Here is a 13,195-nt window from a genome sequence, read left to right as displayed (position 1 = left end):
GCGGTCTCTACCTGTACTGCCTCAATATCCTTCAAATAGCCCACTGTTAAGACTGCACATATTCATAAAGAAAAGAAACATACCTTTTCTCAAGAAAGTATTTTGGCTTTCCTTCAAATTTATCTAGGATTAAAATCAACCTACTGTGAATAATCCACTAGACATCACCCCCAAACTCCACATTCTAGTCTTCTTTGAATCAAAACAGTTTGTCTAGCCTGTCTGATGGTATTAGTATTATTACTCTGTGAAGATTATTCTAACCCTAAGTAGGTACCAGTGTTTGAGGGGTAGCATGGAGAAGTGGTTAAGAACACAGATGCAGTGGCCAGGCTTCTCAGGCTCCGCTGTTTACTAGCTGGGTGGTGGGCAAGTTTCTTAACTTCTCTAAGCCCTAGTTTACTCACCAATAAAATAGGCATATCAGGGTTGTTATGAGGAAAAATGGGACAATGCATGTAAAAGAGTATGTATCCCACAGGAAACCCTCAATAAATGCTAATTATGATTATTGTTCCCTGGAGGTGTTGCCTATGGAGGGTATGTCCTAAATTTATAAAACAGGCAGGGTCCTGGAGCAGATACCCTGCTCCCACTTTCTAGAATCACCAATAAGTAATATTTGTCCCAGGAAAATCACTGACATTAGGGCATCAGAGTACTGTGGTGTGGGGTGGGTTTTTTTGTGTGTGTTTTTAAGACAAAGTTAAGGGCTTGAAATGAGACAAAGGAAAAACAAGTACAGAATTGCAATGTTAACATTTTTATTGAATTGAAATTGCTGTAGAACAACAGGGGCCACCACAGCTGCTAGCTCAGTAAGAACTGACAAGTCCCTGTGACATTTTACCTCCGAGAGTCCTAACATGGTTTGGTTGGAACAACTGAGAAACAGCATAGATATATATAGTTTTTAACACTTCAAAGTATTTTGAAATGAGCCTCACAGCCTTGTTCAGTTTTCAGGTTACAAAGAACATGGATAACATCTTCTGTTGCCTTCACTTAGTAGTGTCAGTTAAATATCCTTTCCCAAAATGTTCCTCTCAAAGTGCTGGTTATAAATTTCCCCCCATCTGGTACATGTAAGAAAAGGGTTTAGTAACACTTGGGCAAGTAATAAACTGTAAGAACTTCGTAAGTAGTAAAGGCGTACACCAAGCACACGTGACAACACTCACACTGCCAGAAAGACAATGAACTGGCTAAAGAGTGTCAGGCAAGTTCCAGAAGCAAAGAATAAAGTAATGCAAGAGGTAAGGCAACCAAGCAATGTTGGAACTAATGGACCATTTGTGGCTGAACCTCATTTCAATATCTTGCTTCCAACATGCAAGTATGCATTTGTTTTACATAATAAAGTGAAATACTGTAAGGGAAAAGAAAACTCCTCTAACAGTTAAAAGATCAATTGGAGATGAAAGAAAATACTGAATTTTTATAATCAATGCATGGAGCAATGATAGAAACTGACCACACCAATTACCTTTGAGAGAGCCAGTCCTGACCATCTACCACTCCTTAGAGCTGAAAGTTAACCCTCTAAATTACTCCATGAGAAATAAAACTCAACAAGAAATCCCCACATAAAAACAAAACCACATCTAGTTAATATTCTTTTTGGTTTGTATTGTCAGCTGCTCATTCAATCTAGAATTAATTTATGAGTGTTGGTAAAAATCTTCAAGAGTGCTTCAAATTATTTTAGATGAAATGTGATGAAAACACAACAACATAACTCATTCTCTCATCTGGACAATGCTGTTTTACATTTAATATTTCTTTTGAAAAAACTAAATAAATTCTTCAACCAGAGTAACTGATACTAAGTGACCACTCATCCCCACAGCAAATATTTGAGAGTATTTAAAAATCTAGCAGTAGGACATGAATAGGTTTATGCCCATCTTCAAAAAAGATGCAACCTGGGGTAATAACAGAGTCAGAGATTTACAACTGATAGACAGATACACATTTTATAAGGATCTGCCCAAGGTATACAACAAACATCTAAATTAAGGCTTTTAAAGGTTGGTGGTCAAGTTTGTGGGTGTGCAATGCTGGATTTTTGTGGAGCATCTCCACCTTCTATTATTACCCAATTTGTAAACCAGAAGATGCGCTGATGTAGGTGGGTAGGAGCTCCAAGGGCTAACCTAACAATTAACCAACTAGAAGACTTGTCTGTAAACAAGTTCCAAAATAAGAGTTGGCAGTGAAATAATTAAGAGGGTGCCTCACATCTTGCAGAGGGGAAAAGTGATGTGCACCTGCCGATAGAGATGGGCTTAAAAAAAAAAAAAAGCCAACAGTTTAACTTCAAGACTTTGAGATTTAGAGACCTAAGGTTTAGCACTATATCCAAGTCAATGGTTCTCATACTTTAGCTTGCAAAAGCCACCTGGAAGATACTTATGAAAACATGGATGGATACTTGGGCCCTATACCCAGAGATTCAAATTTGGGTGATGTAAGTGGTCCAAGCACCTTGTTTTTGAGAAACACCACTCATAGCAAATAGCAGCACACAATCTTTGATTAAAAGGTGAAGATGTACAAGAAATGACACCAATGAGGTCATTACCTTCAGACAAATCCCTCAGCAGACTCCACTATAATGAGGACCAAATTTACCCTCAATTAAGTTTCCTTTCCTACCTTTTTTCCAACTGAAAGTTTGAAACCAATGAACATTTAATAATGATTGTACCAATTCTGAGGTAAAAGGAAGAGCACCAGGGATCTCAATGCTAAAAGAAATCGAATTGCCTAGGAGGTTCAAGCTACATAGAAATTAAATTTCTGCAGTAATGTTATAGAGTTATAGTGTAGAGGGTATTGTTTTAGTCTTTGTATAGTTTGTATACTTTTACTATATTATCTACTCTTTCCAGTTAATGTTTTAGAAGAACTCCAAGAGAAAGTTCATCTACATGCTCTCTCAGGTTTTCTAGATACTAACATTTTCTGGTTTACAGCCATACACAACAAAGTTATTTATTTATTTTTTTGGATGCTGGACACAAACATCTTTATTAAAGATACTACCAAAATTTTGGCAAACATTTCAAAACAGATTTGTAAACATAATGCTTCCCTTTTTAACTGGCAGCACTTTGAAAAGACAATACGGTAAGACAACACAACTTGAATCAACATTAGTTCAAAATCCTTACATTTTTGACATAACTTATGTTCCCACATGATAAAACAAGTGATAGTTTAAATCAACGTCAACAGATAAACTCCATGAAATGAAAGTTTGTGCTGTTTGATGAATCACAGTATGCTATGGTTAAATATATCCGCTCTTTTTTATATTCCTGGCACCCAGGATGAAGAAAAAAATCTTTAAATATACATTTCATGTAGGTAATAACTTCTTTGCACATCTCTCTTCAAAAAATACTTTATAGCAGTATATAAATAGGTTACCTACATATTTAATTTTATAATTTTGCCCCAAAACTATAGATTTGTTTCATTTTCATAACATATCAATTTTGCCCAACGACAAAGCTGACAAACTGTTGAAATGGAAATGCTTTTGTCTTTCACAAAAGAAGTAGCAATTTGACAGAAAAAAACACACAAAAACCTACAGTAACACTCGTCAGTTGTTTAACCTGAGCGTTTGGCCTACTGAGAGTAGCAGCTTTTTTTCCTTCATGCACGCTCACACCCATACCACCTCTGCACACACACAGGTCGCGCACACGCTTTCAGACGCTGGTAGGCCACAGTGTGCTTCCCATTGCTCCAATCAAATGGGAAGCAGTGTAGCTAATGATTAACCACACTATGTACACAACTAGCAAACACCTTAAGGCAACCATTGCAATGGGGGGTTAACTTGCAGGGCGCTTTACTGCTCTAGATCAAATCAGCTTGTATATACATATGTGTATGTGTAGCTACACACATATACATACTCACAGACCTATTTCTTAACCCTCCAAAACAATGTTTTAATTTTTTTTTGTATTTTGTGCAAATTTCTAAATATTCTACCATTTAAGGCAAAGAGTTTGCATTAAGAAAAGTCAGAAAATAGGCTTATGTTTGTCCAAAAGCATTTCACCTTGCACATTACTGTTTGTTTGTTTTTAACACACATAAATTTGAGTGTGGACACTGGGTCCCCAATATCTAAAAAAATCATTTCTAATTACAAATAAGTTTTAAGAAAACAACTGATTTAAAGTATAGATACTGGATCCCCAATATCTAAACAAAAATTACTTCTATTGACAAACACAAGTCTCGAGGAGGAGAAAAGGACGAGGAAAAGCAGCTTCAAAAATGCAGGAAAGTAAAGAAAAATGGGAGGGGAAAAAAGTAACTCAAGTTTATAAATACTGAAACTTTCAACAGGCAAAGTTTCATTTTTTTAGAATCTTAGAGCAACTCATTTGGAATTTTAAATAAATAAGTTTAAGTTTATTCACATCTTCTGGTTCAAGAGGAGCTCTAGTGCCATGACTCTGCTTGCTGTTGGTCAAATTCACCTATCAGTCTTTTGATATGAGCCAGCTTGTTATGAAGATACTCGCATCTGTATTTTTCTTCATGGTAATTGGGACTGGACTGTGGAAGAAAAACAGCGAGGAATCAGGTTACAGAATTTGTAATTACTTCCCAACTTCATGTCAAAAACCAACAGTGATGCTACCTACCTGCTTGATCTTCTGATATTCTTGTAAGACTTCTTCATGAACATTCTACAAAATTAAAAATTAGAAATCAGAAGAGAACTTTTTTTTGTTTGCAATATAAACAATTAACAAACATTTGACAAGGGTGTGGGGAAATACTGATGATGGAAATGTAAATTGGTACAATCTTTCAGGGAGGCAATTTGGCAACTGCTATCAGTATAGCAAATGCAAAACTGACTTGGCACTTACACTTTTGTTTCAGATTTACTTGTACCTGAGTGAAATGACGTGTGGAGAAGGTTACTCACTGCAGCACTGTTTGTAAAGCAAGACAGTAAACAAAATCTAAGTGTCCATTAATCTCTTAAAAGGAACACTAAGGAGAGCATTAACAAAGGGGAAGTGTTTATGTACTTACATTAAAAAAGTTTCTAAGATGTGGTATCTTGTTCAGTGAAAAAGTAAAGTACAGAACAATTTATACAGTTTGATATCATTTGTTTAAAAGAAGGAAACAGAATATTATATTCTAAGAATTTCATTATTTCTATGATGCATATTTCTTCTCGTGTTAATGAAATCAGATAAATAATAATGTATCATAGTTTAACTTACGGGGACATACCACAATAAAGAGTACATGTTATAATTAGACATCTTAGATTTAATTATATATGGTATATATGGGAATTTGCTTGTGTATATACATCTTACGCGCACACACGCCTCTAAAAGAATACACTGGAAACCAGCACTACTGGTTGCCTCTAGGGAGGAAAACTGGGTGGTTAAGAAAAACAGCTAACCCTTATGTACCACATCATCTGATGTATGATGTATCTAAGCAGGTTCCAAATACTTACATTTATTCTGCACAAGTCCATAATCAACTTATTTTATGGATGGGGATTTTGAGCAAAGTTAAATAACTTGCCCAAGGTCACACAAGTATTAAATGATGGGAGCTGGGAATCAAACCCACGCATTCTGGCTCTGGAGCCTACTCCTAACCACTAAGCAATCCTTGGAATTACACTTTAGTTTGTGTTTTTTTTTTTCCATTGAGCTTAATTATAGATGGTATTTATTATTATAAATGAAATTATTTTTTTAAAGTAAACTTTTTGCTATTTTTCTATTTTTAAATTTTATTTTTGTTTAAAATATTACAGATATCCCTTTTTCTCCCCAATGATCCGTTCCACCCTGTTCCACCCCGTTCCATCCCCCTCCTCAGTCCCTCTCCCCACCATTGTCCGTGTCCTTGGGTTGTGCATATACACATATAAATTCTTTGGTTTACTCTCTCTCCCTCCACCCACCTGCCCTCCTCCATCCCTCTGACATTCATCAGTCTGATCTATGCTTCCATGTCACTGAATCTATTCTGTTCATCAGTTTATTAAGCTCTTTAGATTCCACGTATAAGCGAGATCATGTGATGTTTGTCTTTCTCTGCCTGGCTTATTTCACTTAGCACAATTTTCTCCAGGTCCATCCATACTGTCCCAAAGGGTACGAGATTATTCTTCTTTACAGCTGCGTAGTATTCCATGGTATGGAATTACACTTTAGTTTAAATATAATCATGGTACACTGGTAAATAACTATATATAAAAAAACAACCACCAGAATCCACCATATCACCAACCTCTTGCACCCTCAAACACCAACTCCTCTGGCAAAATCTTCTATAATAGAAGACAAAATGAATCTCTAGGGCACAGGCACTCCCATTATGGGAACACACATCCATTCTCTCACTAGGTTCCTGTCAGAACAATGGTAGTGGGCCGGGATGGAGGCACCATCTAAGCCTGTGAAGTGCAACACAGTTATCTGGCCTGGGCAAGGAAGGAAACAGTCATTTATATTAATCCTTTTGCTAAGAACCATGAGAACAATCAGGTCAGGCTTCTGCTGCTCTTTGTTAGCTGTAGTAATATTACCACTTAAAGTAGGGAAGTGAAAACTGGTTAATACAAATGTCTGTCTCTGGAATAGCTGGAAGCACCATGCTTTTCTTCACTTAAACCCCAGACTACTGTGGTATTAAGATATGTCTATATCTTCCCTATTCTATGCCAGACTGAGGTTATTTTAAAAATTAATTAAAATAGTTCCTTGAAATTGCAGTTTTGGGTAATAGCACCAGATCTAGGAGCTGTAGTCTGAGCTGAGTTGGCAATGCAACAAAATATTTTGATGAATCCTGAATCCAATTTTTTCCCCCTATTTAGTTGTGTTTGATATTTTTCTCAATACACTATACATTATATTATAGTAAATGTATAAGCATATATTACATATTTTATACATATAATGTTAAATAAAAAGGTTATTTTTTCACTGACAGAAATATAGGTTCATTGTGTTTACTTATTTTCAAGAACTATTTCAAATATTTAGTTTCCTAGCTCATTTATGAAAGCTAAAAGCTGCAGAGAAGCTGGTCAGCCAGAAGACTTGCTCTGAAGGCTAACAGGATGCCTGGGGGTCAGGCAGGGCAGAGAAAGAAAAATATGAAAGTCAGTCTATCTAGGAACAAATGCATTTACCTGATACTCTTTTGAGCCTGGAGAAAGGCGCTTTCGTTGCGCGTCCAGTTTGATAAATCTTCTAGCTACAGTCTCCATTCTGGCATGCAAGGCCCTGTATTCATCATACTCTGCATTGAAATCATCCTTGTAATTCTGGCGTTGCTCATAGGAGACGATAGCAATATATTTTCTGTCAGGAAAAGAGAATGAAAGATAGCCATGCCACCCTCAGAGACCCTCCAGGGGAAGTTATACCACGCATGAGCTTAAGAGCTTCAATGAAGGACAGTAAATATAAAAAAGACATGGTGGCAATGGAATTAAAGCGCAACTATGTAAAAGGAAAACAACACTCACATAGATGTAGCTTCCTAAACCTTTCTCTACCCCAAATAACTCACTACATACTAGCGGCAGAGGCCAGCATCTAGTATGAGTGACATGGACACAGAACTAGACAAATAACATGAAACCAGGGAAATTTCACAGTCAAGAAGTGCTGAAGCCGAAGCTCCCTCTAGTCCTGCTGCTTCATGAGGGGGTCCGTCCCGAGGCCTTTCACCCGCTGTCATAAAGGTGCCTCAGGCTTATTTCCCTGTATCCCTTTCCTCCCGTTTCTGATTAGGCAAATACATAAAATACAGAGGGGAATTGTTTCTCATTTTAAAAAATGACATAGTAGAACCTGTGTAACAGCAGGCAGTGTTGTACTATTAATCTAATTTACTTTCTCAATAAAAATGCAACAAACCTGTTTTGCTTCTGTGTATGAACACTTCTAGGGGCCTGGTGAATGGAGGCCATTTTCCCAGAGTGTCAGTTTACTCAGTGGTAAGTAAATTAAATCAGTATTTTAATATTAAACCAGAGTTAATATTATTTGTTTGTGGATCTGGGGACTGGAATCACATCAGGGTCGGGTCTGGGTCTTTGTACTCTGTGCTTCTGTGGTGGAATGTAAAATTCCCTTGACTTTATTGATTTCAAAGCAATTTCAAGCAGGTGGCCCCATGAGGTATATAATATTCTTCACTGTGGGAAAACCCTGGAGTTCAATCCTCTCCAAAATGGTTTCAGATAACTTCCCAGTTTAATTTAAAATGTGATAGCACAGATACCTAGTTGGAAATGTGAGAAAAGTGATGCAGTGAGCAACCTTAATGTCCTCATTAATATTTTTATTCATGCTAAGTTAGACAGTGTGGAGGTTTAATTTTCTAAGTGTAATCGAGACTGTGGTAGTATATTGTTTTAAAGCTGCCCTGCTGGTGTCTTAGCTGTAAAAGGAACGCCGCCAGCGCAGCAAGGAACCAGTGCTTTCCAGACAGGGACTATCCTCACTCATCAGCAGAGGGAGCACACTAGGGAGACAGTTCTCAGGGACAGCGTATGTGAGGAAATGGCTAAACAGATTGTGAAACTCAGGTTCAATCTGTTACGCAAAATACTCATCCTGCTTTCTCAAAACCACTTCATTTAATAAATTCCTTAGGAAAATTACAAACTGACCAACAGTTGTGTTGCTATAGAAGATTGATTATACAGGCATTTTAATGAAAAGCATTTCACTATTTTTTACCAAAAACTATGAGTCCTACAGTTGGCTCTTACTGTAGTGATGGAATAAAATTTTAAACAGTTTGGACAAGTCACAACCAGAAGTAGTGGAAGTATTCTTATTATACAAAAATTAGGAATACTACAGTTAAGTATGAATTATTCAGAAACTGACCACTAAAGTTTTATAGTATGATCTTTCGGTTTCTTATGAAGCAACTTAAGTTTGTTTTATATAGTTTTGGTAATTTTTCTGAAAATTCATATTTTCTCACCATTTTTAGAAAATTCTCTGTATGTATACAAGACTTAATTTTTAGTTAGAATAAATTGCTTTTACTTGAACAAAGTGAGCAAACAATCACATAGGTTATGTATTTTCATAATTTTTAAAGAGCTAAAAACATGACAAATGTACAGAAATGCACTGAGACAGATGCAGCAACCATCCTTAAATCAGTAAGTTAAATTTTTTTAAAATACAGAATTAACTGATTAAGTTGACAAAACACAGCCTGAATCCATGGAGAAAGGTGAGAATTATTTTTCAGTCTCCTTACATGACCTGTCATATATAACAAGTATATATCACTAGGACAAAAAAGAGGAATTCAAAATCCATCTTGAGAGAATGAGAGCACAGTGCTAGTTTTTATTTGAGGGGGCAGCAACTTTCCTAGCACTTTTAAGGAGAAATGGGTTTGCAGTTGGAGAGAAGAACCCCATTATCAGTGGAGACAGGTGCTGTCCCCTAACCAACCCTTCCTGGGCCAACTCAGTGGTGGCTGCTTTTCAAAGCTCCCACACAGAACTCTAAAACCTCAGATGAAAGAGTACTCAGCATGGCTTCTTGGTTCCTTTTAGTTAAGAGATGATAACCAGCATTATGGTTTCCTGCTGTATCATTCCCCAATAAATATAGCTTTCACACTACCGTTAAGCAAAAGTAACACATTTTAAGTTACTCTGGAAAAGAGCATTTTATAGGATATGGAGGGAGGGCTAATTTTGTCCATCAAGAGATGGTACTAAATAGAGAAAAATGTTCGTACAGCCCAGATTCCATTTTCTATTCTACATTCAAGCTATTTTGCACATTTGTTCATTTTTTAAGCTATCGACAGTCAGACCTGTTTGCTTTTTCACTCTCCATTTTTCCAGGCTCTTGCAACTTAATTATTTCCTTCTTATAGAAGCCTTTGAGTCTGTAAAAAAGCTAGAATTATGTGTCCAAGTTATAATTTCTGTGATAGCCAGTTACAAAAATGTCCCCAGCTCAGCGTTTAGCAACTTGTCTTAACAAGAAAAACATTATAACCTATACTAAAGTGAGATGATCAAATTTTACTATTCTTTCCTCTTAAAATCAATTTGACGGCAGAGCTTCATTTAAATAAAATCAATCTATCTTTACTTTGTATTAACTGAAGAGGTTTAAAGCACTTTATCAGTAACATGTGCAGGGAAGGACTGTGCATTGATAGACTGTCAGCTTTGAAGAGTCCGATCCCTGAAATCTTCCATAATCAAATGCTTGGCCTGGCCCCGGAACAAAGGGCAGGCTTCTCTATACTTAAAGGCCACTGAGCTGAGCTCAGAGCAGGGGGAGGCACAACCTGCTGAAGCCGACAAGGGTGGATTTGGGACGAGCAGGCTTAATGGCAGCCTTTCAATTGCAGGGGTGGCTCCAGGACACTATTTCTGGAACTTCTTACATTTCTGATTTGCAAATTATGGGAAAAGAATTTGCAAACTTTCTAAAATTAAACAGTTCTCTCCCATTGGCAGACATCTGAACTTACATCAAATAATCTGGGAGTTCAATTGTTGAAGAAGGCTCCGTGGAGGCAGTGCAACCCTCTTTGACTCCTACAAAGAAAAAAATTCAAGTGTTCACCAACAGTATGGTTATAAAATGCCTATAATTCTAAAATAGATCAGAAACATCTGGAGCACTTTTCCTCAAATTCTATTCTTCCATCTCAATAAGCAACAATGAGCAAGGAATACAATTGGACACGAACAATAGAGGCCCTATGACCAGCACCAGCAGAATCCACGCCAGGCATTGAAAGCACCCTGGCTGCTGCAGTGTCTGCACAATAAAGGAATTCCATCTTAACCCAAGGTCAATCTTCTATTCTTTCAGCAATAGTTGTGGCATCTGCCCAGCAATTCAAAGACTGTGGTGGCAGATGCAGCCAGACAATAGGAGATAAAATTTTACATCAACATCTTCTTTTCATAGGATTCACACAAGGCAGATGAGACAGTGAAGTTGGGTAGCAGACGGCTTTGGTCACTGTAATTTTACTGCTACCCTTTTTGTAAGCAGACAGTGGAATTGGGTAGGAAGTTTTTCCATCAGTTTAAAGTAATTTAAAATAAGTTATTACTAAAGACTGATTTACATCCTCTAATCTCTAACCCTCATAATAATAGATTTGTTTTTTAAAGGACAAATAAATAAAGTGCTAGTTATTCAGGACTATGCTATGAAAATGTATAAAATTCCTCAGTCTTTCATTTGTTTGAACACACCATTTCCAGAGGGTATGTTCAGACTTTTTACTAGGGTAATTTTTTATCATTCAAAGTAGAATTAAAGTAATAACTCAAACCCTAACCCTGCCTGCTAGCAAAACAAACATGTTCAATATAAAACAAAAGTGAATATTTGATAATTTCTTGGTTTAATATTTTAAAGGACAAAGCATGCTAAACAAATTATGCAAACTCTGTGGACTTATTGTTCATATTCATGTTACATATAAGGATATATACAGTAGTCCCCAATTATCCACAGGCAGTATATTCCAAGACCCCCAATAGATGCCTAAAACCGCTGATAGTACCAAATCTCATATATACTGTTTTTTCCTATACATACACTTTACAGCTTCACTTTGGCATTTCTGAATTGACAGCTTCACTACTCCTGCTCTGTGGGGCCATTATAAGTAAAATAAGGGCTACTTGAACACAAGCCCTATGATACAGAGACAGTCGATCTGATAACCTAGCCAGCTCTAAGTGACAGTTAGGCAGGTAGTGTATACAGGGCGGAGACACTGGACAAAGGGGTGATTCACGTCCTGGGAGGTACTGAATGAGACATCGTGAGACAGCGTGAGATTTTATCATGCTACTTAGAATGGCATGCAATTTAAAACGTATGAATTGTTTATTTCTGCAATTTTGAATTTAATATTTTTGGACTACAGTTGACAGTGGGTAACTGAAACCACAGAAAGCAAAACTGTAGATAAGGGGGGACTACTGTATATTTGATTCACACTACGGTATATTTGATTCATACTCGGGTCAAAGAGTTTGTTTTTACAACCACCTGAGTCTTAAAGGAAAAGGCATCAAGTGCATGTTCCTGGCTTCTCTTTTGTCACAGACACCAGCTAAGTTCTGACAGACAGATACAGGAAGTGTGGGTCTGACCTGTCCTCAGTTTGTGATAATCTCAATTGTGTTTGAAAGATGCCACATTCTCATGGAAGGATTCAAAGAGACTAAGCCTGCTTCTCCAGGCCTCCAACTCTAAGAAGGTATCAGCATACTGGGATACAGTCCTCCTAGCATTAACCTCTGACTCAGGACCACCATCTGAGGTGGGAAGTGTAAAGTGGGGCATACCCAGGAACCTGGTGTACTAACTCTGAACAAGAGGTTTTATTACCTCTTGCCTTTCCTGACTTGGCAAATTCAAGTACAATAGTACCTGAGGAAAAAAGCTTACACCTATCTCTTGGGCCACTATATAGTACCACACTGATCCCAATATTTCAACAGATATACTTTGACATGCAATCTATTTAATTCAGGTCAATAAAGGCATTGTATCATATTATTCTATAATCAAAGCTTCTCTCACATGGTAAAAATAATCAGTTAAATCTAAGGCCTACATACTTTCAGTATTGTGGGCAAATTACAGAAAGAAAATACTCCTTAAGCTCTATTCATTAAAGTAACTTTTCTAAAGTTGTATTTTCCTGGGGAATTTTGCCTTACTTATTCTGGGTTTTAAGTGGGCAGCAATGCTAAATGATGGGCTTGGATCTCCTATGTGTTGGCATGTAAGACATTACGTTTTAGAGGACAACTCTTAAAACAAAAAATACAATTTTGTCATTAGGTTTTAAAAATCACTATTCCCCAGGTAAGTAGTCCTTCTATGGTTAATTTTTCTTTAGAGTTAAAGCATTATTTTAAGCTTCTTTGGATCTCTAGATATTTGACTTTTAAAGCTTCTAAAAGCTTGAAATGATTAAATTTACAACAACTGATGTTAGTTTACTAAGACAGACTGCTTTTACTCTGAATGAAGATGATATTATGGATCTGTAAATGTAATTTTAACTTGTCTGTTTTATAAAGAAGTTGCCATTTCCCCTGTGCTAATATTAACTAAAGCAAGGGTAACCC

The 13,195-nt window shown here is 36.9% G+C and overlaps 1 protein-coding gene across 1 annotated transcript in view; it reads right to left on the bottom strand.

Annotated features, from left to right (window-relative positions):
• Positions 1–749: 749 nt before the first annotated feature.
• Positions 750–13,195, bottom strand: part of ELL2 (elongation factor for RNA polymerase II 2) — a 74,912-nt gene continuing 62,466 nt past the window's right edge. Inside the window, exons 9-12 of the mRNA XM_081132742.1 lie at positions 10,558–10,624; positions 7,217–7,388; positions 4,677–4,721; positions 750–4,587 (exon numbers count right to left, since the gene is read on the bottom strand). Coding sequence (XP_080988868.1) covers positions 4,471–4,587; positions 4,677–4,721; positions 7,217–7,388; positions 10,558–10,624 — 401 coding nt within the window. The 3' untranslated portion in view covers positions 750–4,470. The remainder of the gene's footprint in view (positions 4,588–4,676; positions 4,722–7,216; positions 7,389–10,557; positions 10,625–13,195) is intronic.

The sequence above is a fragment of the Miniopterus schreibersii genome (genome assembly GCF_964146895.1).
Source record: "Miniopterus schreibersii genome assembly, chromosome: 3".
NCBI classification, from domain to species: domain Eukaryota; kingdom Metazoa; phylum Chordata; class Mammalia; order Chiroptera; family Miniopteridae; genus Miniopterus; species Miniopterus schreibersii.
Note: the sequence above shows the minus strand (reverse complement) of the source record. Positions and strands in the feature narration are given on the sequence as shown.